Genomic DNA, 27,167 nt, shown 5'->3' on the forward strand with positions numbered 1-27,167 from the left:
GTCCTCCACTTACAGTCCTCCGGCCTATTCAGGCCCCGCCCGATCGGGCCCCGCCCCCTCCAGGGCTCCTCCACTTAAGGTCCTCCGGCGTTTTCAGGCCGCGCCCCCAACAGCCCCGCCCTCCACCAGTCCCGCAATGCACGAGGTCCCGGTCCCGACAAACCCCGCCTCTTTCCCGCCCCTGCAAGGCCCCGCCCCTGTCAGGCACTGCTCCTGCCAGGCCCCGCCCCCTCCCAGTGCGGCTGCGCTGGTGTCTCAGGCTTAGAGGCCCGGGCGCCGCGGCTCTTTTGTTTCCCCCGCCCGGCCGGATCCGCGACGCCGCTGTTTGGCCCGAGCCGGGGCCCGAGCCCGAGCCGGGTGGCGGCCGCAGTCGCCGTCGGAGTGGGTTCCGAGTGCCAGCGTCGCGAGGGCGCCGCGCCGGAGGCCGAGGGAGCGCGCCGCCAGGCCCGCGGGCCCTTGGGGCTGGGACCCGGCCCTGGCCTGCCCGATGGGGAGCGCGGCCCCGGCGAGGCGCCCGGCCCCGCGCCCCTGGCCCCGCGCGCCCGGCCGGCCCGAGCCCCGCGCCTCCGCCTAAGCCCCGCTCGCCCCGGCCCGCCGCCTCGGCCCGCGCGCACCATGGAGCCCGGCCGCGGCGGCATCGAGACAGTGGGCCGGTTCGAGTTCTCCCGCAAGGACCTGATCGGGCACGGTGCCTTCGCGGTGGTCTTCAAGGGCCGCCACCGCGAGGTGGGTGAGGCGCCGGCCGGGCCCCTAGTTAGGCCCGCCACCCTGGGCTCCCCGGGAGCCCGGGAACCCCGGACTGTGGCTCGAGGAGGGCCCCCGACCCAGCCTGAACCCCAGCCCCGAAGCCCCCCTGGGCCCGGCCCGAGACCCTGGGACCCTTACCCGCGTAGGTCAGCCCTGGACCTTGGCTCTTGGAGCAGCCCTGGGGGCCTCCCGGGTCCCTTCCCCAGTCTAGCCGCGAGCCCTGCTACCGAGCCCATCCCGGGACCCCGACTCCACGGCTCCCGCGAGCTGCCCAGGCCATCTCGGTGGCCCAGCCTGGGGACAGCCTGTAAGGCGGCCTCAGCCTGAACGTCCACGCTTGGTTTTCAGAAGCACGACCTGGAGGTCGCGGTCAAATGCATTAACAAGAAGAATCTCGCGAAGTCCCAGACTCTGCTGGGGAAGGAAATCAAAATCCTCAAGGTGAGCCAGTGCCTTGTGATGGGGAGAGGCTGGGCCAGCTCCGGCCTTGCTCATAAGAAACTTGGATTTCTGTCCTAGGAATTAAAGCATGAAAACATCGTGGCACTGTACGACTTCCAGGTAAGGCCACCCGCTACCGGTGGGGGAGGGCATGTCACCTTCCCAGGCTGACCCATTCACACCTTCAGGCTCCAGGCTGCTCAGTATGGAGCCCCTGAGGGGCCAGGAGGGCTCCAATCCAGCACCTGGTGTGGGTCGAAAGGGCCGGTGTCCTTGCTTGTCCAGTCCAGTTCCTAGGCCCTGTGGGCCCTGGACATCCCATCTCTGTTCCAGGCCTGACTGCTGACCCTGGGTGTTGGGGATCCCCCCCGTTTATTTGGCTGCCTGAGTGGGGAGGGGACCGTAGGCAACAGTGGTGAGTCCCCAGGCCGTGCTTCCTTGACCCATGTAGACGTGCTATCTGAGTTGCCAGTGACCTGGCCACAGGCGCCCCCCTTTCCTCTGTGTCTGACCTAGTGGCCCTGACTGTTTCCAGTGCCCCAGGCAGGCCCACCTGTCTGGGCTGGCGGCTTGTTTGTTGACATTGCTCCAGTGGCTTGGCATTGGACAGTCTCTTTTGCGTCAGACGCCGAGAGGGGGAGGGGCTGCCGGAGATTCCTTCTGGCCGGCCTTTGGGACTGCGCCTGCCCCGCCAGATTGGCTGGACTGTGCAGCTGGATGAGGCGACCTCAGGTCCGCCACCCCAGCAAGCAAACTAGCCGACCAGCTAGCTTACACACTCCCCCTCGCCTGAGACCCCTTGGTCCAGTGATGTCAGGGTAGGAGCCCTGAATGTCTGGCTACCAGACCAGGAATCCCAGGCAGGACTGCCGACAAAGTGCTGACTAATGGTTTTGAAACCTGTTTACTGGGGCCACGGGATCAGCCCTGGCTGAGGAAGTTCGCAGCAGCTAGTGGCTGTGTTTTGGTGGCCTCCCTCCTGGAGGCTCCTCCCCTGTCTCCTCCTCCCCTCTCCCTCTTCCACTGTTAATTTTGCTGTGGCCTTGGGGGCTGTGACTCTTCATGAGGTGACATGTGGGCAGGGCCTAGGTCCAGTGTGACAGGGAGTAGTACCTGGAAACTTCCAGAGACATTGTGTTCTGTGTTCAAGAGGCTGCTGCCCTTTCTGCCTGCCTTTCCCCTCCCTCACTCTCCCTCCCCCTCCTGTGCTCAAGTCCAACCCTTTTTTTATAGTCCTTTTTCTTAAGTCCACCCACCCTTTTCCCCACCCACATCCCTCCAAGAAACCTTTTAGGGCCACACCTCCATGGCCTCAGGCCCCTGTGGTCTGCCAGTCCTGCCCAAGACTCCACACCTTGTGTTGCCCCTCCCAGCACTCAAAGCTGCTTCCTGTCTGGACTTACAAGGGTGGGACTGGACAGATTGGGGGTTGGGCTCCTGTGGTCATCCATCTCTTGCCACTCCAGCAAACTTCTCTGTGGGCTGCTGCACTCGTTTTGGCCACATCTGATTGTGGGCATCTGCCACTTCCTCCAGTTTTGGCAACACTTCCTTTACTTAGAGGAAATGCTGAGAATTGCAACCCCAGCTTTCTCCTTGCATTCCAGGGGCTCCTGAGGTCTTCTCACCTGGGGCTTTGTCTACTCTTAGGTGTGTGTGCTTGTGGCTCTGAATTCTTAAGACTTTTAAACTTTGTTAAAAAAAAAAAGTAACTCAGGGCCTTGTGCTTACCTTGCTTGCTCAGATGGCATGCTATACCGCGTGAATGCCAGCTTTTTCCTGGATTTTTTGTTGTTGTTGGTCTTAGGTTTTGAATTCTGGGCCTGGGTGCTGTCCCTGAACTTTTTGCACTCAAAGCTCTCTATCTGTCTACCACTTTGAGCCACAATGCCCCTGCTGGTTTTCTGGTAGTTAACTGGAGTTGGATCTCATGGACTTTCTTCTCTGGGCTGGCTTTGAATGGCAATCCTCAGATCTCAACCTCTTGAGTAGTTAGATTACAGGTGTGAGCCACTTGGTGCCCAGCTTAAGTGATTTGCCTTAAAAAAAGTTTTTAGTAAGTAGTTGTACAAAGAGGTTTCAATTTCAGAAGTCAGGTTATGAGTACAAAGTATCTTACTCAGTATCACCCCTTCCATCCTCCATCTCTCCCCCTCTCCTACCTTCAAGTTATGTAGTTCAATTTTTACACAGTGAATATTGAATATAATGACTGCATTTTCTCACATCTTCCTCCATTTGTGTGCCTCCCTTGTCTCCCCCACAACATGTTTCAGCTTCCTGGTATTTACTTTGTTAAATGAAGGTTAACAATAGGAGTTATATAATTGGACTTCTCCCCTGAGTAGACAGTCCTTTAGTCAATTTGTGTATATATGCATAATCTTGTATATGTTATGTGTTTTTGTATTTTAGATCTAACTTGCACATATAAGAGAAAAATATGTTCACTTAACATAGTTTTTTATAGGTCCATTCATTTCCTTGCAAGTGACATATTTTCTTTTTAATAGATGACTAAATTCCATTGTGTATGTGTACCACAGTTTCTTGTTCCACACATTCATTATAAGGCATCTTTCCATAACCTGGGTATGGTGAATAGTGCAACAGTGAACATGGATATGCAAGTGTCTTTCTGACTTGTAATGCTCTGGGTAAGATGCCCAAGAGTGATATCACTGGACCATAGTGTAGTGCTATGTTTAGGGTTTTTTTCTTCCTTTTTTGCTGGTCCTGGCGCTTGAACTCAGGCCCTGGATGCTGTCTGTAGGTTTTTGTGCTCAAGGCTAGCTCTCTTCCACTTGAGTCACAGCTCCACTTCTGGCTTTTTGTGATTAATTGGAGGTAAAAATGCTATGAACTTTTGCTCATGCTGGCTTTGAACTGTGATCCTCACATCTCAGCATACTGAGTAGCTAGGTTATATGTGGGAGCCACCAGGGCATCTGACTTTATGTTTAGCTTTTTTTTTTTTGGCCAGTCCTGGGCTTGGACTCAGGGCCTGAGCACTGTCCCTGGCTTCTTTTTGCTCAAGGCTAGCACTCTGCCACTTGAGCCACAGCGACACTTCTGCCCATTTTCTGTGTATGTGGTGCTGGGGAATTGAACCCAGGGCCTCATGTATAGGAGGCAAGCACTGTTGCTACTAGGCCATATCCCCAGCCCATGTTTAGCTTTTTGAGGCATCTCCAAACTGCTTTCCAGAGTGGTTGTGCTAATTTACATTCCCACCAAGAGTGCAATCAGAATCCCCCACATCCCTGCCAGCATTTGTTATTGTTCAAATTATCAGTGTTGGCCAGTTTAACTGGGGTGAGATGGAATCTCATTTGTGTTTCCTTTATGGCCAGGGATATTGAGCATTTGCCTCATGTGTTTATTGGTCATTTTTGTTTCTTCTGCTTCGGTGACATCTCTATTTAGCTCCTTTGCCTATTAATTAAATTTTTTTATTTTTCCTCTCGTAGTTTCAATATTTCAAGCCTCATGTTGAGGTCTTTGATCCATTTCGATTTGGTAGTAGTGCAAGGTAACAGATAATGATCTAACTTTAGTCTCTTTTTTTGGCCGATCCTGGGGCTTGGACTCAGGGCCTGAGCACTGTCCCTGGCTTCTTTATGCTCAAGGCTAGCACTCTACCACTTGAGCCACAGCGCCTCTTCTGGCCTTTTCTATATATTTGGTGCTGAGGAATCGAACCCAGGGCTTCATGTATACGAGGCAGGTGCTCTTGCCACCAGGCCATATTCCCAACCCCCTAATTTTTTTTTTTTTTTTGTCTTTTTGTTTTTGCCAGTTCTGGGCTTGGACTCAGGGCCTGAGCACTGTCCCTGGCCTCTTTGCTCAAGGCTAGCACTCTGCCACTTGAGCCACAGTGCCTCTTCTGGCCATTTTCTATATATGTGGTGCTGGGGAATCGAACCCAGGGCTTCATGTATAGGAGGCAAGCACTCTTGCCACTAGGCCATATTCCCAGTCCCAGCAACCCCCTAATTTTAGTCTTCTGCATATGGGTGTTTAGTTTTCCCAGCACCTTTTGTTGAAGAAGCTATCTTTTCCAACAAATGGCTGTAAGTATACAGGTCTCTACCTGGATCTTCCAGTCTATTCCATTTGTTTTCAGGCCTGCTTTTGTGCCAGTGCTAAGCTATTTTGACTATAAGTCTAAAATAAAATTTGAAGTTTGGAATTGTGAACCTCCAGCATTTGTTTTTTTTTTGTCCAGATTTGCTTTGGCTATTTGGGGTCTTGTGATTTGCTTTTAAAATAGGAAATGAATGATTTGTCTAGAAAGAAGGGCATGCAGTAAAAAGGCCATTCTCCCATCCCTGGCAGATGGAGTCCGAGTGTGGTACTGATCATAGTGGACTATGCCTTTGACATTATCACTCTCTTTCTTCCCCTCCACACTACACCTCCACTATGATTCCTTACATTGAGAATGTCTTGGAGAAGCTGAGAGGCACTATGAATCTTATTAAAACTAGCTTTCAGTCTAAATCAGAAGAATGTACTCTGATTTCTTATTGGAGTGGGTACCTGAGGGCTTAGGGGTTTACAGCCAGGGACCTGGACAGCTGTTTTTGTCCTGTGGTTTGGATGGCTGTTACCCAGTTACACTCCAGAGACCGTGGTGGCTCAGCAGCCTAATTCCTGTGCCCCCACAGCTCCGTGCACAACCACACCCCTGTGCCCCTGTTCCTGCCAGGAGGTTGGTCCAGGCTCTTCATCTTGGTGGGAAAAGGTGGACACAGCTTCTTGGACAGTTGTGTTTCCATGGGATAGGAGTGAGGTTTGTCATCTGATGCACACATGAGCATTGAGATTTATCCTGCTTTGGCAGATGGCCAGCAGGCTCTTCTCCCTGTTCTTCCCAAGGCTAGATGTGATTGTGGTCAGTGGCCTGGGCCTGAGTCCTGGTGCTGCCTTTGGCCTGCCTGTGAGATGCTGGCCAAGTAGCCTATTGTTTATTTTCTTACTCATAGAGTAGTTGTGATGACAACTTAGAACTGCCTGTAAATGATGAGAGGTGTATAAATGTTATCAATTGGTAAGAGTTCTTTATATATAAGGAAATTAGCCCTATTATTATGGGCTCAAATAGTTCCTTCCCCTCCTAAGTTATTTCTTGTCTGTGGAGGTTATTATTTTTTACCTTGTGGTGCTAAGCATTGAACTCAGAGCCTTGTATGTAGGCAAATACTGTATCACAGAGCTAAACCCCAGCGTTTGTGCTATTTTCTGAGTCTAGCAGACCTGTGTATACCTGGCTTTGGTACATGTCCTTGGTACCAAGGCAGGGGGGTGGGCTTGTTTGTGTGTGTGTGTGTGCGCGCCTGTACATGTACTGACCCTAGGACTTGGACTCAGAGTCTTAGTGCAGTCCTTGAGCCACAGCTCCACTTCTGGCTTTTTTGGTAGTTAATTGGAGATAACAGTGTCACGCACAGATTTTCCTGCCCAGGCTGGCTTTGAACTGTGAGCCTCAGATCTCAGCCTCCTGAGTAGCTGGGATGACAGGGTGAGGCACTGGCGTCCGGCTGGGCCTGTTTTTTCTCAGTGTGGCTGGCATGCAGTGATGGACATTGTCACTAGAGAAGCAAGCACTGGCAGAACTGGTTATGGCCATGGCCCAGTGCTACCCTTTCTGGTGGTGATTGAGAAAGCCCACTCAACAGTCTGGCTGGTTCTCTGAAGCCAGATGCTCCTCTGGGTTGTTCAGGAGTGACTCTCCTGCTCTTGTATGTAGACAGACCAGCTTCTTGAGTTCCTTATTGGCTGAGGCCTGGGTAGAAGGGCGTGCCCCCAGCTAGTCTGTGACTTCTCAGAGTGGAAGTCAGTCTTGCAGTGGGGTTGATGCAGCCTGTAGGAACCCTCGTCAGAGCTGTGAGCAGGTGCTAAGGGTCCAGGCAGTCTGCACATGACTTGCATAGTCCAGTGCTTTAAAATGTATGCACCACACAACAGTGGCTCATACCTATAATTCTAGCTATTCTAGAGGCTGAGATCTGAGGATCACACTCTGAAGCCAGTCAGAAGCCAGCTAGGGCAGACAAGTCTGCAAGACTCTAATAACAAAAAAAAAAAAAAAAAAAAAATTGCAAGTGGAGAACCAGGAAGTAGAGGCATAGCCCCAGTGGTAGAGCACCATCCATGAGTTGGAAAGCCAAACAAACATACAGGGCCAAGAGTACTGGCAGTCTATCGATAAAATTAATGAATTGATAAATACCTGTTTTCTATGTTTTATCACTTACTTCCCCCTCACCCCCACCCCCAGGTCCTCGGCTTGATCTCAGGGACTGGGTGCTGTCCCTGAGCCTCTTTGTGCTCAAGGCTAGTCCTCTACCACTTGAGCCACAGCACCATTTCCAGCTTTTTCTGAGTAGTTTTGGAGATAAGAGTCTAACAGACTTTTCTGCCTGGGCTGGCTTTGAACTGTGATCCTCAGATCTCAGCCTCCTGAATAGCTAGGATTATAGGTGTAAGCCACCAGTGCCCAATTGACCTTTTTTTTTTTTCCCCCTGACACTGGCTTTCAACTCAGAGCCTTGCATTTACTCAGCTTAGCTTGCTTAGCTGGTACTCTACCATTTGACCTATGCCTCCAGCCTAGTTTTTTGCTGGCTATTTTGGAGATGAACTCTCATAAAGACTTTTGTGCCCCTGCTGGTTTTGAACTCTGGTCCTCCAGATACTAGTTTCCTGAATATCTAGGGTTGCAGGTGTGAACTACTGGCACCTGGCTATGTTATTTAAAATTAGTATACATGAAAGGTAAAGGGAGGTTCATTATTACATTTCTATACATTTAGTTTTCACAGAATTCATTGGTGATAAGTGCTTTGACCTTATGCACCTGTCTCTTCCCTTACCCACCCACTGCCCAACAGCCTATTTTACTATACTTATTTATTTCTTTATTTTTTTTAGTATATAATAATAGCAGATTTCACCATGGTGTTTACACTTAAGTCAGAACAATCTTCTCTGTTACGTATGTGTGTGTGTGTGTGTGTGTGTGTGTGTGTGCACGCGCGTTGGTACTAGGACTTGAACTCGGAACCTCACATTCTCTCTCTTGGGTTTTTGCTCAAAGCTGGCAGTCTACTACTTGGACTGCAGCTCCAATTCTAGCTGTTGATGGTAAACTGGAGATAAGAGTCTGTAATCCAGCTAGGTGCTGGTGGCTCACACCTGTAATCCTAGCTACTCAGAAAGCTGAGATCTGAGGATCATGGCTCAAAGCCATCCTGGGTAGAAAAAGTCCCTGAGATCTTATTTCCGATAAACTGCTCAGAAAAGACCAGAAGTGGCCCTGTAGCTCAAGTGGTAGAACATTAGCCTTGAACACAAAGAGGCTTGGGGACAGCGCCCAGGCTCTTGAGTTCAAGCCTTTAGGACTGGCCAAAAAATGTCTGTAATCTCAGCTACTCAAGAGTTGAGATTTGGGGATTGGGCAGACACATCTGAGTCCTGTCTCTAATACTTGGCCTGTATTTGCTGGTGGCAGAAGGAGGGACAGTGGGGTCTCAGCTTGGGCGTGGGTGGAGCTGTTGGGTCAGGTCCCAGGCAGGACCATGTTGGGCTTGTCTTACTGCAGATTCCAGTCCATCACTCACCCATGTACTGACAGGCTCTGCATCTCTAGGAGGTCCTTCCCCAGGGCATTTCAGGATGGTCAGCAACCCCTGCACTTCCCCCCCCCCCTCCCCGCCATCCATCCTGTGGAAGTTGATGGGTAGCGCTGGGGTCCTGTCAGGACCTGCCACCAAACCCTCAGGTTTTGTTTTTTGTTGTTGTTGTTGTTGTTTTTTTGCCAGTCCTAGGGCTTGGACTCAGGGCATGAGCACTCACCAAACCCTCAGTAAGGTCAGCCTGGGCCCAGGAGCAGCATCAGTGGTTCCCAGGGCAGAGCAGGCTTATTTCTCCAGTGGGCCTTCCCTTACCCAGCCCTGGAACTAGCCCAACTGCTGAGGTTGTGGCCTTGCCACCTTCTGCAGCCCAGGAAGAGTTAAGTAGGCCAGTGCTGCCAGCCTGTTTGCCAGACCCAACCCCTGTGGGCAACAGAGTTCCATGGGTAGAGGGCAGGAGTTGGAAGCCTATTTGGAAAAAAGCACCTTCTAGACCTACTTTTGAGTGCCTATAGCTGCCATCTGCCTTTGCCCCTCAGGTATCTGAGACAGACTAAGGGCTGGCCAGGCCCAACCTCCCTAGAGGACCTTGAGAGAAGCAAATTTAACCGAACAGAGGCTGGAGAGGTGGAACCTGATGCCTGTCTGGGTTCTGGGTGTGCCCAGACTGGACAGGGCAGGGTCAGCTGTGGCCACTGAAGTTGGGCTCTGGCCTTTGCCCCCTGGCCTGGTTCCCTGGAGAAAGCCACTGTCTTTGCAGAGGAAGAGCCCAGGCATGTATGGGGGAGCTCTGGGGGCAGAACTAGACATGAACTTTTCTGTAAAAGCTTCCCACTGGGTGCCTAAAGGCCCTGCGGGTTTTGTGGTTCAGCCCTACCTCCTTGTCCCTGCCAGGGCTAGAATCCACATGATTGGGCTCTCCTAGGAGTCTGGGCAGTCCCAGACAGCTACTGGCTTGGCACTGGCACAAGCAGTGACTGAGAACAGGAGTGTAAGCTGGCCTGCCGAGGCTGACTGGGCCATTGTGCAGCACTGAGAAGTCTTCTAGCTCCTTGGCTTCCATGGGGCAGCATTGGGCAGTCTCCTGGATCCTTGGGGTTTTGGTTTTCTCATCTGTAAAATGGGCTTCGGAGCCTCCCTGTTGTCTATGTGGCTGGTGCCGCTCAAGTGGGCAGGGCCGGGAGATACAGAAACAAGTTTCATGAATGCTTGCCATGTACCAGTTCCTGCTGGGAGCCGAGGGCCAAGCCAAGGCCTGTGTGGAGCCATCTCCTAGGGCAGTGGACACAGCTGACCCGGGGCCTGGGCTGACTCTCTTGAGGCTTCCCTCCCTGATCCCTTCCACTTTTGGGTCCTGTACCCAGGGGTACCTTGTGAAATCAAGCTTGGTGGGTGGTGTGGAGTCTGCTATGGCTGCCCATAGCGGGGGGCCAGTTTGGAGAGTAGAGAAAGGCTGGATTGGAGACCCTGGGGACTGCCTCCTCAGGTTTCAGGTAGGTCCGGATGCAGGCTAGCACAGCAGAGTGGTGTGAGGTGACCACCATGTCTCAGGAAGGCAGACCTAGGGAGTCCAGTGAGGCCAGCAGCTTGAGAGTCTTGGAATTGAGGGCCTGGCTCGTGGGGGCAAGTACCCTGGTCAGTTTCTCGGTGAGGGTCATGCAGGGGCCACAGTCTTTTGCCAAGCCTGTCCCTCTGCCCTGTACCTACCTGGCCCCTTGCCCTGCTTCCGTCATTGTCACCATTTCTTTGTTCCCTGGCTGGCTGGGCTGGATTGAGCCATGTCCTCTGAGGACAAGCCTAAGACCCACCCTGCCAGCCTCTCTGGCTCTGCTTGTCCTGGGATAAGAGGCCCAGAGGCTCTGGCCTGTATGGAGGCTCCTTGGAGAGGCCATCTCTGAGGCAGCAGGGAGCCGAGTGGGTGCTGCTGCTCTTACCCAGGCTGTTTCTGGGTTGTTATCGGTCACCCCCTGCCTGCCCTGAGCCCTCTTCTGGCTCTGACTCCTGTCCAGTTGTTGAAGTCTCTGGCTTTCTCCCACCCTGTCACTGAATCTTGCTCCTGCCCCTGCTAAGTGACTCTTATCTCTCACCACAGCTGGCCTGGTGGGCAGAGCTGGTAGGCGGAGCCAAGACCAGGGTTCCTGGTTCTTCTCACCTGGGTGGGGCAGACAAGTTCAGGCATGAACTTGGGGACTGGGGCACACAGGCCCTGTGTGGGGCAGACCAGGCCTACCTTGCTGAAGGCCTCTCTGCCAGTCCATACCTGTCTGGATCCTGGGCATACTTGGGGACATGCTGAGTCTGGCCCTAGGCCTTTCCCTGCCTTTTGTAGCTCTGGGGTAGAAGAATGGGTGGTGATACTCCAGGTGTCACTGGCAGGCAGCTTCCTGTCAGTCCTCCTAGGAGTTTGTTCACCTGTGGCCCTTTAGTCTTAGGGCTGGGGTTCTTTGGGCCTGCCGGGCTGGGGCCTGAGTATATTGCCTGTCTAGGGCATGCTCAAGACCTGTGGCTGATACATGGAGCAGAGGGCAGAGGCTGGTTGGTGCCTGGCTTTCTGCCTGAGGGTGTGCCTTGGCCTCCGGGCCTCCAGGTCTCCAGGTCTCCGGGTCCCCTTTCAGAGCTTTGGGCCATTCGAGTGCCAAGTCTCTGGCTTTGCAGCCTCAGGGGCTGCTGTTTGGAGTCCCTGTGATTGGGTGTGGATCCTCTCCCAGAGTGCCCTGGGAATGCATGGCTTTGTGCATCTGGTGTAGGCTGCAGGGAAGAGGCGAGTGTTGTGAGAAGGGCTCCCCTCCCAAGTCGAATGGAGCTCCCTGGACTGGAGACCCTGTCTACAGGACTTAGACCATCCTGCCTGCTCGGGCCCCTGCCTCTCCATTTCTCCTTTGAAATGGCAGTGAGGATAGCTCTCCTAATTGCTTCAAGGAGTGGCTATTCAGGGAAGCCTCTGATTCAGGGCCTAGCATGGGCATAGGCCGAGCCTGCTAGCCATCAGTGGGTGCTGTTTGCCGGACAACAGGCTGGGCTCTTGTTGAGCTCTTGCTCAGATGAGGGAACATGCTTTGACAGACACTCATCTGCCTGTGTGTACATCTGCTTTGAGCCAGGAAGGAACTTGTCTGGCATTGCTGACTGGACAGTGGACAGAGGTGGCCAGGGCATAGTAGAGTGAGCCCACCAATAGGGCTGGGCATTTGAAAGCAGCTGCTGACTCAACCTGGCAAACCGTAATCTGTTGGCGTCATTGATTTTGGAGCTGGAAGTTGGGTGGCTCTTGAGTTCCACCCACACCTTCTTCTGAACCCTATTATGGTGGCTCCTCTTGGACAGGCCTCCCCATTCACAGGAGGCAAGCCATGCCCATCAGCCTGGGGCCAGGGCACTTCCTTCCCCTGACCAGGAGGACCCTGGGGCCTGGAGTCTGTCCCACTCCAGTGGCCTCTTTGGCTGCTGCTCCTGTCATTCAGGCCTACATTTATTTTATTTTACTTTTTCTTGTCAGTCTTGGGGCTTGAACTCCAGGCCTGGGTGCTGTCCCTGAACTCTTCAGCTCAAGGCTAGGGCTCTATCATTTGAGCTACAGTGCCACTTCCAGTTTCCTGGTGGCTAATTGGAGATAAGAATTTCATGGACTTTCCTACCTGGGCTGGCTTTGAACTGTGATCCTCAGATCTCAGCCTCCTGAGTAGCTAGGATTACAGGAGTGAGCCACCAGCGCTTGGCAGGCCGACATTTATGATGGCAGTAAAACAGCCCAGCTGCCACAGTCTGAGCCCAGAAGGGCTGCAAGGGCCTGGCTGTATCTACTCTGCCTAAACTCTGTAGGCAGATGGCATGTAGAGGGCCCTGTGTTCCTGATGGATTGTGGAGGACCCTGTGGTCTTGATGACATGTAGAAGGCCCTGTGGTTCTGATGGCTTGTGGAGGGCCCTGTGGCCCTGAGTACCCAGGGCTCCAGAAGTGCCCCAGTGGGAGTAGGCGGTTCTTCCCGTTACTTATGGCTTTTGCTCTATTTTGCAGGAAATGGCCAATTCAGTCTACCTGGTCATGGAGGTGAGTTCCTGTGGGTCTGGGACAGAATGGAATAAAGGCATCCCTAGTCACCTAGTCCAGGATGGAACATAGCCTGTATATGTACCCCTTGTAAGGCTCAGTATTGAGAGGGACATGACAGGACTGGGGAATAGTGAACATTCAACATTGACATCCCTAGCCAAGATTGTTGGGGACAGTAGGGAGAGTGTATAAGGGAGGGACAATGGGGTGGGAGGGCATGTGAAGGAGGACAAGGGGGCGTACATGAGGGAGGAGTGGGGCAGGACTGGCCACTCCTTGACTCTGTTGCTGGTCTTTTCCAGTACTGTAACGGCGGGGACCTGGCTGATTACCTGCACAGTGAGTGGAACATGTGCAGCCAGGCAGTGCTGCTGCTCGGGTGGTGGCCCAGCTTGGACTGATCCTGCTGTGTGCCATTGGGTCTTTCCCAGCCCATGGCCCCTGCTACCTGCCCTCTCCACAGCTACTTCTTGAGAGTGTTCTGCTGAGGGACGGTGGTGACCAGAATGGTCAGAGCTCTGCTTTTGCAGTGTGGATGTTCTTTGTGGGCAGTAGGCACAGCAGGAAGGACTTGGGGAGTAGTAAGTGGGAGGCATGGGTCAGAATAAGCGTTACAGGGGATGGCCCCATAGTTTGTTGGCTTGTTTTGGAAGAATGAGGTGTTTGGTGTGTTTTTTTTTTTTGTTTTTTTTTTAGAATGAGATTTGAACTTGAGGTCATAAGCTTGCTAGGCTGGTACTCTACCACTTGAGCTATATCTCCAGTCTTGCTTTTTGCTGGTTATTTTGGAGATGGCATCTGTGCGAGCTGGCCTTGAATTGTGGTTCTTCAGATTTCAGCCTCCTGAGTAGCTAGAATTACAAGTGTGAGCCACTGATGCCCACCTCCCTGCCACATTCATAGTGTTGTAGGGGAGGCATCTTTTTTTGCCAGTCCTGGGGCTTGAACTCCGGGCCTGGGCACTGTCCCTGAGCTGCTTTTACTCAAGGATGGCATTCTACCACTTGAGCAGCATATCCACTTCTGGTTTTTCCTGTTTATGTGGTACTGGAATTGAACCCAGGGCTTAATGCATTGAACCCAGGGCTTAATGCATGCTAGGCAAGTACTCTACCATTAAGCCACCTTCCCAGCCCCTGGAGGCATCTTTTTTCTTATTTTTTTTTGCGGGGGGGTCTCAAGGAGTTGGCTGAGTGGTGATGTGGGGAAAGAGTTTGGCCAGAAGGACTGACAGGATATGGGGTACACAGAAGGTGTGCACAGCAGAGCAAGGGGCAGTGCTGGGGGGGGGGGCAGTGGGTGGGTGGTGCAGAGCATGGGGCAGGTGGGGCATCCACATGGCCATTTCAGGAGTTGCCCTCTTGGTCTCAGGTGGGGGAAGCCTTAGTGCCTGGAGCATCTTAGTGCCTCTCCATCTTAGGGCTTTCCACATGTTGCCTTTGATTGGGGTACTGGTCACTCAAGGTCATGGGGTCTGCAGAGAGCCCAGCACCCCTTGTACTTGGCACCCTTGTGTGATCCCTGGTGGCTCTTTCAGGCCTCCTGGTCAGGGAGGAATCCCGTGATCACACCTCCCTTACCACTGGAACACAGGCATGGAGACCCCAGCCCCATGTGGGTAGCTTTTCTGCTTTGGGGCTTATCATCCCAGGGTGCAGAGAGACAATGGCTTTTGGCTGAGCTGACAGGGCAGACTCCAAGTCTAGGAGAGCTTCCAGTTCTGCTGGGATGGCTCAGTACATAGGCCACAATTTTTGGGAATAGTTGGCAACCTACGTTGCCAGGCTGTTCACCCCATATTTGTTCTTGTCCCCTTTGGTGGCCGAACTGCCTCCTGGGACCTTGACTTGGAGGGTTTGGGTCTTTGCTGGCCAGTTCCCAGGCATCACAGGTGTCAGGTTGGGCCTAGGCTAGTCCTCTGAAGGGAGAGGATGGAGGGGTGTGAGGAGACCCAGGCCCAGTGGGCTCTCACACCAGGGGCACAGTGCAGGCCTGTCCAGCTCATCTCCAAACAAGAAGCCAAGTTTGGGATCTGAGGAAGATGCTGGGTTTAGATGGGTGCCTATAAACAGGCAGCAATGTTGTCATGAGCCTGGAGAGCTTGCTGTTTTGGGGTGATGTGGTGGGGTGATGAGGGGCAGTGGGAAGATGGCACTGCAGAACCGTCAGGGGGATGGAGGCAAGGAGGGCTGTGCCTTCCAAGCCTGTGGGCGGAGGTGGAGTTGGCCCAGTGTTTACAGGGAGGGCTTGCCTAAAGCCTACTGGACAGGCCTTTTGTGTGAGTCCCAGTGGGCCAGACAGTGGCCCCACTGTTGGGGTCATCCCTGAGTGTGTCTGGGAGAGTGTTTGCTGTAACCCCTGAGCTTGTGTCACCTTAACAGCCATGCGCACCTTGAGTGAAGACACCATCAGGCTCTTCCTGCAGCAGATCGCGGGTGCCATGAGGCTGCTGCACAGCAAGGGCATCATCCACCGGGACTTGAAGCCTCAGAACATCCTGCTGTCCAATCCTGGTGGACGCCGTGCCAATCCCAACAACATCCGTGTCAAGATTGGTGAGGCCGGGGGCCAGCCCCTTGGGGGGGGGGGCCCTCTGCAGCTCATCCCAGCTGAAGCCCCCCATGTTCTGTGTTTCCCACAGCTGACTTCGGGTTTGCCCGGTACCTCCAGAGCAACATGATGGCAGCCACACTTTGTGGGTCTCCAATGTACATGGTGCGTGGCTTCTCTCTCCAGCGCCCACAATTGTGCAGGGTGGGGCCAGGTCCAGCTTACCACTCAAGGCACCTTCTAGGGGTGTCAGAACTAGGGTTAGCCTGCGGCCCAGTGGAGGGAGGCAGCAATGTGGCAGTGCTCATCTTGTCACTCCTGGCCTCAGGCTGCTGCACAGGGAGTCATGCTGCTTGTGTGTGGGACTTTGCAGTCCCTTCTGCACTAACCTGGTCTGGCTCCTACAGGCCCCAGAAGTCATCATGTCCCAGCACTATGACGGGAAGGCTGATCTTTGGAGCATTGGCACTATTATTTATCAGTGTCTGACAGGGAAGGCCCCTTTCCAGGTGAGCACTCACAGCTCCAGAGGGTGGGCGCTAGGGGTGTGGACATGACACAGCCAGCGGTCCTGGCTGAGGGCAAAACAAGCTTGGTTAACCTGCGGCCAGAGGGCTGCAGGGAGCTGTATCTCATGTTGCCGTCCTCATAGGCCAGCAGCCCTCAGGACCTGCGCCTGTTCTACGAAAAGAACAAGACACTGACCCCTGCGTAAGTGTCCCTTTCCTGATCCTGTGTGTGGTCTAACCCAGCTTCCCTCTCCCTGTCCGTGGGATGGTCCGCCCCAGCATCTCACCAGACCTGGTCATACCTGTCTTCTCTTTCCCTGCTTAGCATCCCCCGGGAAACCTCAGCACCCTTGCGGCAGCTGCTCCTGTCTCTGCTACAGCGCAGCCACAAAGACCGCATGGATTTTGGTGAGTGCCACATGCACAGCATCCACAGCACCTCCCTGGCCACCTGTACAGCATCCAAGTGTGGAGGAGGATCGGGCCTACAGCTGGTTTCTTGCCCCTCCCTACCCACATTGGGCACCAGGCCTTCTAACTACTCACATACACTGCCTCTGGCCACCCTCACAGTAGCTGGCCTGAGTCTGCTCTCAGCCTGTGTCCTTAATCATGTCTTGCTGGCCTTCAGGGGCAGTGGTGGGTGGGGTTCCCAGGTGCCTAACCCCCTCCTCAAGGCATTCAGACTCCACTCCCAGGTAGGCTGAGAAGGCCCCATCTCTTTATCTGGGGCTGGGACTAAGACCCTGCAGTCCTGAAGAACCTGCACTTTCTTTCCACAGATGAGTTCTTCCACCACCCCTTCTTGGATGCCAGCACCTCCATCAAGAAGTGTGAGTCCGGGCTGGGGATATAGCCTAGTGGCAAGAGTGCCTGCCTCGGATACACGAGGCCCTAGGTTCGATTCCCCAGCACCACATATACAGAAAATGGCCAGAAGCGGCGCTGTGGCTCAAGTGGCAGAGTGCTAGCCTTGAGCGGGAAGAAGCCAGGGACAGGGCTCAGGCCCTGAGTCCAAAGCCCAGGACTGGCCAAAAAAAAAAAAAAAAAAGAAGTGTGAGTCCCCTGAGCATCCTGGGGCCCCGCCTGGGTAGGCTGGTAACATATTGTCCTAGGCTCCCACTCAGGAGGTGGGGCCCGCCTCACGCTGGGCCAACTCCAGGCGATGGGTGGTTGTGAGGCAGGGGCCTAGGAGTGGGTAGGGCTAGAGGTATGGGTGCTGGCCCCTGTCACAGCTGCAGCTTGAGGCCAGAGTGTTCTTGCCCATCCTCCTCCCCGTCAGGCAGGGAGCCGTGCTGGGATGGGATCCATTTGCTCTTCCTCTCCATCCCTGAGCTGGCCCGGCTTAACAGCCTAGGCAGCTGCTCCCCAGCACAGGGAGGGCCCCTGTGGGCACTGTGCCCACTGACCCTCCCCTCTTCCCAGCCCCACCCGTGCCCGTGCCCTCCTACCCCAGTTCAGGATCTGGCAGCAGTTCCAGCAGCAGCTCCACATCCCACCTGGCCTCCCCGCCGGTGAGTCACCACCTCCAGCAGCCCAGCAGAGGCAGTTGGGCCTAAATATCACTGCACTGGGGGTGGGGGGGTGGCAGGCCCTAGATACCACTGCACTTGGCCGTTGGGGGTTAGATGGGGGAGGATGGGTGGCATAGGGTCATCTCATTGGTGTTTGAGGTTCCTCAGCTGGCTCACTGACCCTTTCTCTGTCCACCAGTCCCTGGGGGAAATGGCACAGCTACAGAAAACTCTAACGTCCCCAGCCGATGCCACTGGCTTCCTGCAGGGCTCTCGAGACTCAGGTGGCAGCAGCAAAGATTCGTGTGACACGGATGACTTTGTCATGGTCCCGGCCCAGTTTCCAGGTCTGTTCACAGTGATGGCAGACTGGTCCTGCTGCATTGGTGGGGAGAGTGCGGGGCAAGTGTGAGACTCAGTGGGGAGGGCAGGAGTGCAGGACCCCGCCTGCCTCTACTGAGAGTAGCCCTCCCAACCCATGTGCTCCTGGAGTCCCCTGGCTGGGGACTCTGAGGAGGGCAGAATAAAGGGTCTGTGACCTAGAACAAACCCTACTGCAGACCACTGGTGGAGGAGGGGGCCAGGGAAGAGAAGAGAGGCTCCTACAGGGCCCCAGCTCCTCAGACTTCTGCGTCCTGGAAACAGTCCAGAGGCTGGGAAGGTTGCCTCAGCTGCACTCAGGGCCCGGTCTTGGGGTTCTCCCTCCTTCCCAGGTCATACCTCTCTTGACTCCAACTTTCCGCCAGTAGCACTGAAAGCCGCAGAGGCTCTCCTGGGGGCCTTCCATGGCTACTCAAGGCCTTGCTCCTGTCGGTTCTTTCTTCCTGGGCCCTGGCTGGCTCTGGTGTCTCCCAGGAACCAGCAACTCATTTCTGCAGTCTGGCTCTGGCTCTCAGCCGCACAAGGCCACTTTTTGAGCTAGCCCCTGCCCTGCCTGGACAGCAGTCCTATTCACAGAGAAAAGAGACAGGACTGGGGGGGGGGGAGGGGTTGGCACCCAGGAAGGCAGGGACACCCAGGCCAGATGCCTTCTACCTGCAGGTGACCTGGTGGCCGAGGTGGCCAGTGCAAAGCCCCCGCCGGACAGTCTGCTGTGCAGTGGGTAAGTCAGTACCCTGTCCAGGGACAGCAAGGCCTTCAGAGCGGCCTTTGTTATCCTCCCCTGCTCCAACCCCATCCTGGGGCACGGCTGTGTGGAAAAGATCCAGCTTGCTGCACTGCAACCCCCCACCCGCCCCCCAAAAGAAAAAGAAAATCTGGGGCAAGGGAGGGCTGGGGGCCTGTGCCACCTCAATCTAAGGGTGCCTGCTTGTCCCTTCTGCCTACCAGGAGTTCGCTGGTGGCCTCTACTGGCCTGGAGAGCCATGGCCGGACTCCATCTCCCTCCCCGACCTGCAGCACCTCCCCCAGCCCCTCAGGGTAAATGGGTCTGGGTATGGGCTGGGCATCCCTGAGTCACTATAGCCATTCATCTGGGCAGAGACTTCCCTCTCTAGAGGCCTTGTTCTTGATCAGAACTAGCAAGGCTGCTGCCCTGTCCCACAGAAGGGCTGTTAGGGGATGGGATCTGGGGTGATGCCAGTGACCTGCCTGCTTGCCTTTGCGTAGGAACAGAATGGAGCCTGGGGCCTGTGGGACTGAGCCCAGAGCATAAACCAGCTCTCTGGGCCTGGCTAAGCCTTGGAAAAGCTTCTACCCTAGGGTTTCTGCACCTGGGCTTCCTCCTGCCTCACCTCTAGTGGTCCAATTTCTCTTCCCACAGCCGGGCTGGGCCCTTCTCCAGCGGCAGGTGTGGCAGCTCAGTCCCCATCCCAGTCCCCACACAGGTGCACAACTATCAGCGCATCGAGCAGAACCTGCAGTCACCCACCCAGCTCCAGGCGCCCCGGTGGGTGTCCCCCAGCCTGGGGAGGGCCCCATGGTGGACCCCGGGAGAGGCCAGGGAGGGTCGTGCATGTATAGTTGTGCAAATTCTAGAGTTTTTGTTGTTTTCAGTTGTGGGGCCTGAACTCAGGGCTTGGGTGCTGTCCCTGAGCTCTTCTACTAAAGACTAGCCCTCTACCACTTTGAGCCACACCTCCAGAAAATTTGCAGTTTTCTGGTGGTTATTTGGAGATTAGAGCCTCACAGACTTTCCTGCTCGGGCTGGCTTTGAACCTCTATCCTCAGATTTCAGCCTCCTGAATAGCTAGGATTATTGACATGAAGCTCCCTGCTTTCTGGAGTTCTTTAATGATAGAGGGAGGTGTGTGAGTTCACAAAGCTGTGTTGATTTTGACAGAAGTAAATGGCAGGTATGCGTACTTTTTTTCTTTCCATGGGAGGCAGTTCAGGCTGGCATTTACAGGGACAGACCTGGGTCCTCAGGCAGGAGAGAAATTCCTAGTGACTCTTGTGAAGAGGCATCCATTATGCGGACAGCATAGTGAGTGCACAGCTTCATTATGGCCTTGCTGGGTATGATGGGTGGGGCTCACATTTTGTGCTGGCCTTGTCTGCAGGTCCTCGGCCATCCGCAGGTCTGGTAGCACCAGCCCCTTGGGCTTTGCCCGGGCCAGCCCATCTCCCCCATCTCATGCCGATGGAGCCATCCTGGCCAGGAAGCTGTCCCTGGGTGGGGGCCGGCCCTACACACCATCTCCCCAAGGTGAGTTGTGTATTATCCAGTGTCCTAATACTCCTTCCCTGTGTGCCAAGTAGAACTTCTGTGATCTCCCATGACCTACGTGCCATGGGCCTAGGTGGAGCTCCTGTGGTCTCTTGCCCTGCATGTTGTGGGCCCACATGGAGCTCCTGTGGTTTCTTCCTTGTGTGCCATGGACCCAGGTAGACCTCTAGACCTCTTGTGGTTTCCTGTTCTGTGTGCCATGGGTCACATGGAGCTTTTGTGGTCTCTTGCCCTGCATGTCGTGGGCCCATGTGGAGATCCTGTGGTCTCGTGTTCTTACCACGGGCTCTTTACTTCTAGTGGGGACCATCCCTGAGCGGCCTGGCTGGAGCAGGGTGCCTTCACCACAAGCAGCTGAGATGCGGGCAGTCAAGACCCCTCGTGCAGGTGAGTGCAGTGCAGCCCTGGTTGTTGCAGCTAATGGTTGGCAGGCAGGTGTAGCTGCTGGCCTCTCAAGTGAGGTCCTTGTGAAGTTGCAGGGCCATGGGAGAAACCCAGCAAGGTGGCTCACAGCCCTTCCACTCCATAGCTGTATAGCCTGAGTGAGGCAAATTTCTTGACGTTTCTGTGCCCATTTCCTCAGGTTGAAAGCAAAGACTAAAGCGCTATCTTGGGATGGGGTTCAGGGGAACTGTGAGGGAAAGAAGTCTTGGGGTGGGATTCAGAGAGTGCTGTCCTTTGGTTTGGAGCAGGTGGTGGCTGGTTGTGTGCATTTTCCAGCATGCCTGCTTGAGGGACTGTGGGGGTAATGAAGTCTGTGTCCCATGCCCAGGTTCTTCTGTGCCCGAGCACTCCTCTCGCACTGCTGGCCTGGGTTGCCGCCTGCACAGCGCCCCTAACCTGTCTGACCTGCACATTGTGCGCCCCAAGCTGCCCAAGCCCCCAACAGACCCTCTGGGAGCTACGTTCAGCGCCCCACAGAGCAGTGCCCCCCAGCCGTGTCCAGTGCTGCCATCCTGCAGGCCCCTACGAGGCTCACCCAAGCTGCCTGACTTTCTACAGCGGAGCCCCCTGCCTCCTATCCTGGGCTCCCCGACCAAGGTAACCACAGGCAGCTTCCCACAGCTCCAAACTTGAGGGAGATGAGGTAGAGGAGCCCATGCCTCCTTCTCCCCTTCCTGCTCACACTGCCTGCTGGAAGTGCAGTCACACATGGCTGGAAGGGCCAGGAGGAGGGCCACACCACTGCCAGAGGCCCAGCCTTGTCCTAGGCACAAGGGCTCAGCTGGGCCACACCTGTTGGACTTTGCAGGCCCTCCTTGCAGAGGAGCACACACAGGTCCAGGACTGTGGCCTCTTGGCTCCCCACACCTTATGGCCTGGAGCAGGTGTGGTGCAGGCCTTCTTAGACCAGTTGTGTTGTTCTGGGGAGCTGGGTCTTCTCAGCACATTGCTTCCTCCTAGGCTGGGCCCTCCTTTGACTTTCCCAAGGCCCCCAGCTCCCAGAACCTGCTGACCCTGTTGGCACGGCAAGGTGTAGTGATGGCGCCCCCTCGGAACCGCACGCTGCCAGACCTCTCAGAGGCAGGGCCCTTCCAGGGTCAGCCTCTGGGCTCTGGCCTGAGGCCCACTGAAGAAACCCGGGGCCCCTTTGCCCGGTGAGTACAATGAGAGGGCTGTGTCCTGTTGTCTTGCCTTTGGCTTTTGTCTGTGTGTTCGGTCCTGGGGTTTGAACTCCACCTGGTGGCTATCTCTGAGCTTTTTTGCTCAAGACTGATGTTCTACGACTTGAGCCACACCTCCATTTTTGGCTTTTGGTGGTTAATTGGAGATAAGAGTCTCACAGACTTTGCTACCCAGGCTGGTTTTGAATTGTGATCCTCAGATCTTAGCTTCCTGAGTAGTTGGGATTACAGGTGTGAGCCACTGGTGCCTGGTTTGACATTGGCTTTTGATTCAGTGTCTGTGCTGCTGCAGCTTTCCCTATGTGGCAGGCATTGGGACCCTGGTTCAGGTTGTTCACCTGAGCCTCAGTTTCCCCATCTAAGATAGGGCAGTGGTGGCAGGGTGGCAGTGGCACTTGGCTCTTGGAGTGGTTCAGTTTCTTGTGAATCCAGCCACATGAGGGGGCCCTAGGCTGCTGATTTCCCTGTAAACATCTCCCTGCTGGCTCACTGTTGCCTTCCAGGTCCTTCAGCAGCAGCCGCCTCACTGACCTGCTCCTTAAGGCTGCCTTTGGGGCTCAGGCCTCAGACTCAGGCAGCACAGACAGCCTTCAAGAGAAGCCCATGGAGATCGGTACGCGAAGTCCAGAGGGCTGGGGGAGGTAGGCAGCCCCACAACAGGCCCTAAGCCCACCTTGTCCCCTAGCACCCTCTGCTGGCTTCGGAGGGAACCTGCACCCAGGAGCCCGTGCTGGGGGAGCGAGCAGCCCGGCCCCAGTCGTTTTCACCGTGGGCTCTCCCCCCAGTGGGACCACGCCACCTCAAGGCCCCCGCACCAGAATGTTCTCAGGTAAGGACCATGAGGCTGAGCCTGTACTCTTGGGGTGGTGGAGCTCCTTCTCACCCTTGGCCAGGTGGCACAAACTCGGCCCATTGTCTTCCTCCCAAGACATCTGCTCCAGTCAGTCGGCATACACAGGTCAGTGTGGCTGCCAGAACGCCTATGGAGCAGGGATGGTGCTCCATGCTGGCTGTTCGAGCTGGCCAGTCCCAAGTGGCATTATGCCCTCCCCTGTTGTGAGGGCATTGGCTGCCTGGCCTTCTACCCCCAGCATCGGTCTTACTTGGCATCTGGGTGGACCTCTTGGCCTGCATCCTCATGGCTCCAACTTCCCTGACTTCTGGGTAGCTCTGCAGGTGGTGACCTGGGCACTCCCCGACAGGGTCTCTGTTCTTCCAGGCCCACTGTGCTTCCCCTGATTTGCATCGGGATGTAAACTGAGGCTCATCAGATTGTTGGGGACCACAGGGTGGGAGGTGAGGTGGTACCACTATCTCTCACCAGCACTCTCTCCACAGTGGGCTCTTCAGGCTCTCTGGGCTCTGCAGGCTCCTCCTCTGCCCGTCACCTGGTTCCTGGGCCCTGCAGTGAGGTTGTTCCTGAGCTCCCTGCTCCAGGTCACTTATACAACTTTGCAGACAATCTAGAGGGGGGTGTGACGTTTGAGGCCCCTGACCTTCCTGAGGAGACCCTCATGGAGGTGAGGCCAGGGGTCTCTGGCTGGAGAATGTTGGAGGGGGGGAGGGAAGCCCTGCCCATGCCACTTGCAGATCCCTACCCCACCTTCCCCTGCAGTAAAAGCATGCCCAGCCCAGCCCTGCCAGAGTCCTGACCTTTAGTTCTCCCCAGCAAGAGCACACGGAGATTCTGCACAGCCTGCGCTTCACACTCGTGTTTGTCCAACAAGTCCTGGAGATTGCAGCCTTGAAGGGCAGTGCCAGCGAGGCAGCTGGGGGCCCTGAGTACCAGCTTCAGGAGAGCATGGTGGCCGACCAGATCAGCCTGCTGAGCCGCGAGTGGGGGTGGGTGTTGCTGGGGGGCACACAGGGAGGATGGCAGCCTGGGATCTGCACTGCCTCTGACCTGCCTGTTTTCCTCAGCTTCGCAGAGCAACTAGTGCTATACCTGAAGGCGGCGGAGCTTCTGTCCTCTGGCCTGCAGACCGCCATTGACCAGATCCGGGCTGGCAAGCTCTGCCTGTCATCCACAGTGAAGCAGGGTGAGAGAAGAGAGCAGGGAGGAGGTGGAACTGGGCAGGCCCAGGCCAGCCATGCAGGAGTGCCTTCGATTGTGGGTGTAGAGAGCTCAGCACAGCCTGGTGCTGAGCAGAAGATGTGGGCTCAGGTCCTCTTGGATACAGCTATGTGAGCTATACCTGAGATCAGGATTTGTGGGGTCTGGCAGCAAGAGGAGGAGATGTCTGTGCCTGTCCTCTACTTTTAGCAGAGGCCCCCGTACTGCCCTCCCTCTGGCCTCCCTCCTTGGCTTCCATGTGCATGCTGCCCTCTGCCTACAAGTCCACTGGTCTCTGCAGAGGCTGAGCTGACCAAGGCCCTCCTCTCCTGCAGTGGTACGCAGGCTCAATGAGCTATACAAGGCCAGCGTGGAGTCCTGCCAGGGCCTGAGCCTGCGGCTGCAGCGCTTCCTCCTAGACAAGCAGCGGCTGCTGGACGGCGTTCACAGTGTCACTGCTGAGAGACTCATCCTCAGCCACGCCGTGCAGATGGTACGGGTGGGGGGCTGTGTGCCATAGCCATGCCATGCAGATGGTATGGGTGGGGGGTACTTTGTGCCACAGCCATGCTGTGCAGAGGGTACAGGTGGGGGTCTGGGGGGCTGTGTGCCACAGCCACACCGTGCAGATGGTACAAGGTGGGGGGTCTTTGGCCATGGCACACAGATGGTATGGGGGGCTGTGTGCCACAGCCATGCCATGCATGTGGTATGGGTCGGGGGGACTGTGTGCCACAGCCCAAGACTCAAGTTTCCCCAGCTAGCAGTGAGAGAGGCCTGTGCTTTAGGACTTGTGGGAAGGTGGTGGCCTGGCCTCTAGTGTTGGCCTCTATCCAGGGTACTTGGAGGTACTTGGAACACATAGTGTGTCCATGCACGTGGCCTTCAGAATAAAGGCCCTGGAGACTTTATCCACTGGCCACTTGGTGTGTGGCGGCGACCATGGTGGTTGGAACAGCCCTGGTGTGTGCCAACGGGCCAGCACTGCTCTCGTTCCCAGGGTGGGGTTGAGAGCCTTCTGTGGGTCAAGCAGAGAGCACAGTGGCTACACGGGGCCCACCTGGTCACCTGGCCCCCCTTGGCATCTGCAGCTAACACTTCCCAGCTGCCCCCTGGCTGCCTGGGCTCAGTGTTGACCAAGTCCTTTGTGTGTGCCCCATGCAAGGTTGAGGCTCCTGTCCACTACACAAGGTATGCTAGATGCCTTTTGGGGCCCATGCTGGGTGGGTGGTGCTCAGCTGTGCCTGTGCCTCAGGTGCAGTCTGCCGCCCTGGACGAGCTGTTCCAGCACCGTGAGGGCTGTGTGCCACGCTACCACAAGGCTCTGCTGCTGCTGGAGGGACTGCAGCACATGCTCACGGACCAGGCCGATATAGACAACATCGCCAAGTGTGAGTGCACCCAGTTCAGAGGCCCCTGGGAGGGGAGAAGGGGGAGGACCCAGTGTCTCCCACACTCACGCTTCTCCACACACAGGCAAGCTATGCATTGAGCGGAGACTCTCAGCTCTCCTGACTGGCGTCTGCGCCTGACCCGCGACTGTCTGGCCTACAGTGTCCTTGGAGCTGGGCCTTCTCTGCAGACATATGGGATGTGTGCCCGACTATCCGGACGGCTCGGCTGCCTCAGTGCAGATACGATGGTGCTGAGCCTGCTGCCTGCCAGCTTCTGTGAGGATGCTGGGTGGAGCCACAGCACCCGAGCCTGCTGCCCTGGCACAGCTCCCGCTCCCTCGGCTGCCCATCTCTGCTGGCAGTGGCCTGCAGGACAGACACCTGGGATGGGCCTTTGCTCCACCAGACAGGAATTCCTGAACTTGTCCTTCCTGGCCGTCTTCTCCCCAGCAGGCAGTCATGGTGCCAACAGGTGGCAGGCAGGTATACTTGGGCAGCCCAAGGATAGGCAAGGCCCCAAGACTGCGTTGCTGACTCCAAGCCAAAGCGAGCTTTTCCTCATGGCTCACTTGCTCCCATTGCTCACCCAGGAAAAGGGGTGTAGCCTTTTGGCCTCCCCATCTCTCTAGGAACCTCTCCCTCTGAGGTCACCCACCCAGCTTTGTAAGTCACCCAAGCACTTTATGCAGACAGAGGCTGGAGGACTTGGCCCCTTGGCCAACAGCTCCTGTTCGGGATCCTGCCCTCTGAGGTGTTGTACATATGCAGATACCTGTATACAAATATAAATAGCCCAGAGTGTGCCGCTGCCTGTGTTTGGTCCTCAGAAGGAAAACAGAACAGGCTCCCCTGGGCGGGGGGGTGGGGAAGGAGAGTCCTCTTATTTAAAGGTTATTTTAGGGACAGTCAGAAGCACCAGCTTACTATACCGCGAACACCTGTCATGAACTTTTCACTTTACATATAAAACGTTTTATTTTCCTGACGCTTATTTTTTCTTTAAAGAAGGAAACTTAGATGTTTTCAGAAATTGCTTTAGAAGGATGGGGGGACAAGGTGGGCACTCCTGGGGAGGACCTGGCATTGCCAGGCATGCTGAGTTGCTGGAGGCAGATGGCCCTGGCAGTGTGCCTGCTGCAGTATGCTGTGCCTCTGGCTGGCTGGCCTCCCACTGTCCTGCCCTGTGGGCGAGCAGGATGGCAGTGCCCAGCCATCACCCTCACTAGGGCAGATCTGAGGAACACAAAAAATAACACATATGCAAAACCTCCTCCCATCAAACATAACACGCAGCTTGTGTGGGAAGGCTCCCGCACCCGATGGCCCTCGGAGACCGCTGAGGCCTGTCTTCCAGGCCACATGCTGGACACGAGCTGGATACTGCCTGGGCCTCCCTGGTTGGCCAGCCTGTCACTCAGTTCTGCCCAAACCTACTTGAATGTATCTCTGGGTGTCCACAGGCAGATGTGGGTCCGCACTTCCAAGCAAGAGTTGCGTCACAGGGCAGACACAAGTGTGTTTCTCTTTGCAATACTTGAAATATTGCCACTGTGCTTGGATGAGTAAGAAAATGCCCCCATGACTAGTTTCCTTTATCATCATCCCACAGCTCACCTCGCTGCATGTAAGTGTTGTATTTATTGCTTTGTGGCCAGCAAGCCCAGAAACACTGGAGTGGCTGGTGGGGGAGGGGCCTCACTGCCTCCTGGTCCTGTGGCTTCCTGGTGGTATGGGTGTGGGTGTGGGCGTGTATGTGTATGTGTGTGGGTGTGTATATGTGTGTCTGTGTGTATGTCTGTCTATGCTGGGAGAGAATCCTGTTCTCCACAGAGTAGTGACCAGGCTCCCCCTGTCCACCCCATCTATATTAAAGTGAATTTTATGTGAGTTCCCCCTTTTACGTCCTTCTGTGTAATATCAATTTAAGAAAATAAACCTCTGGAATTGTTCATGTGGTGTCAGTGGGGGCTGATTTTTTT

General features: G+C 55.3%; 1 protein-coding gene across 2 annotated transcripts; it reads left to right on the plus strand.

The window, feature by feature from the left end:
* Positions 1 to 280: 280 nt before the first annotated feature.
* Positions 281 to 27,137, plus strand: Ulk1 (unc-51 like autophagy activating kinase 1). Of its 2 annotated transcripts, XM_048343165.1 has the most exons (28): positions 282 to 726; positions 1,096 to 1,188; positions 1,267 to 1,308; positions 12,840 to 12,872; positions 13,178 to 13,214; positions 15,257 to 15,430; positions 15,517 to 15,590; positions 15,833 to 15,934; positions 16,078 to 16,136; positions 16,260 to 16,342; positions 16,717 to 16,767; positions 17,360 to 17,448; positions 17,648 to 17,795; positions 18,490 to 18,550; positions 18,778 to 18,867; positions 19,211 to 19,336; positions 19,950 to 20,095; positions 20,417 to 20,503; positions 20,889 to 21,157; positions 21,521 to 21,714; positions 22,245 to 22,354; positions 22,427 to 22,570; positions 23,080 to 23,261; positions 23,411 to 23,583; positions 23,662 to 23,780; positions 24,130 to 24,287; positions 25,050 to 25,185; positions 25,271 to 27,137. In XM_048343165.1, the coding sequence occupies exons 1-28, from the start codon at positions 616 to 618 to the stop codon at positions 25,324 to 25,326; spliced, it is 3,147 nt and encodes a 1,048-aa protein (XP_048199122.1). In that variant the 5' UTR covers positions 282 to 615; the 3' UTR covers positions 25,327 to 27,137. The 2 variants fall into 2 exon arrangements, with proteins under 2 accessions (XP_048199123.1, XP_048199122.1); XM_048343166.1 differs by lacking the exon at positions 18,778 to 18,867 and having other exon boundaries at positions 281 to 726.
* Positions 27,138 to 27,167: the final 30 nt, after the last annotated feature.

This window comes from Perognathus longimembris, chromosome 3 (genome assembly GCF_023159225.1).
Source record: "Perognathus longimembris pacificus isolate PPM17 chromosome 3, ASM2315922v1, whole genome shotgun sequence".
Taxonomy (NCBI): Eukaryota; Metazoa; Chordata; class Mammalia; order Rodentia; family Heteromyidae; genus Perognathus; species Perognathus longimembris.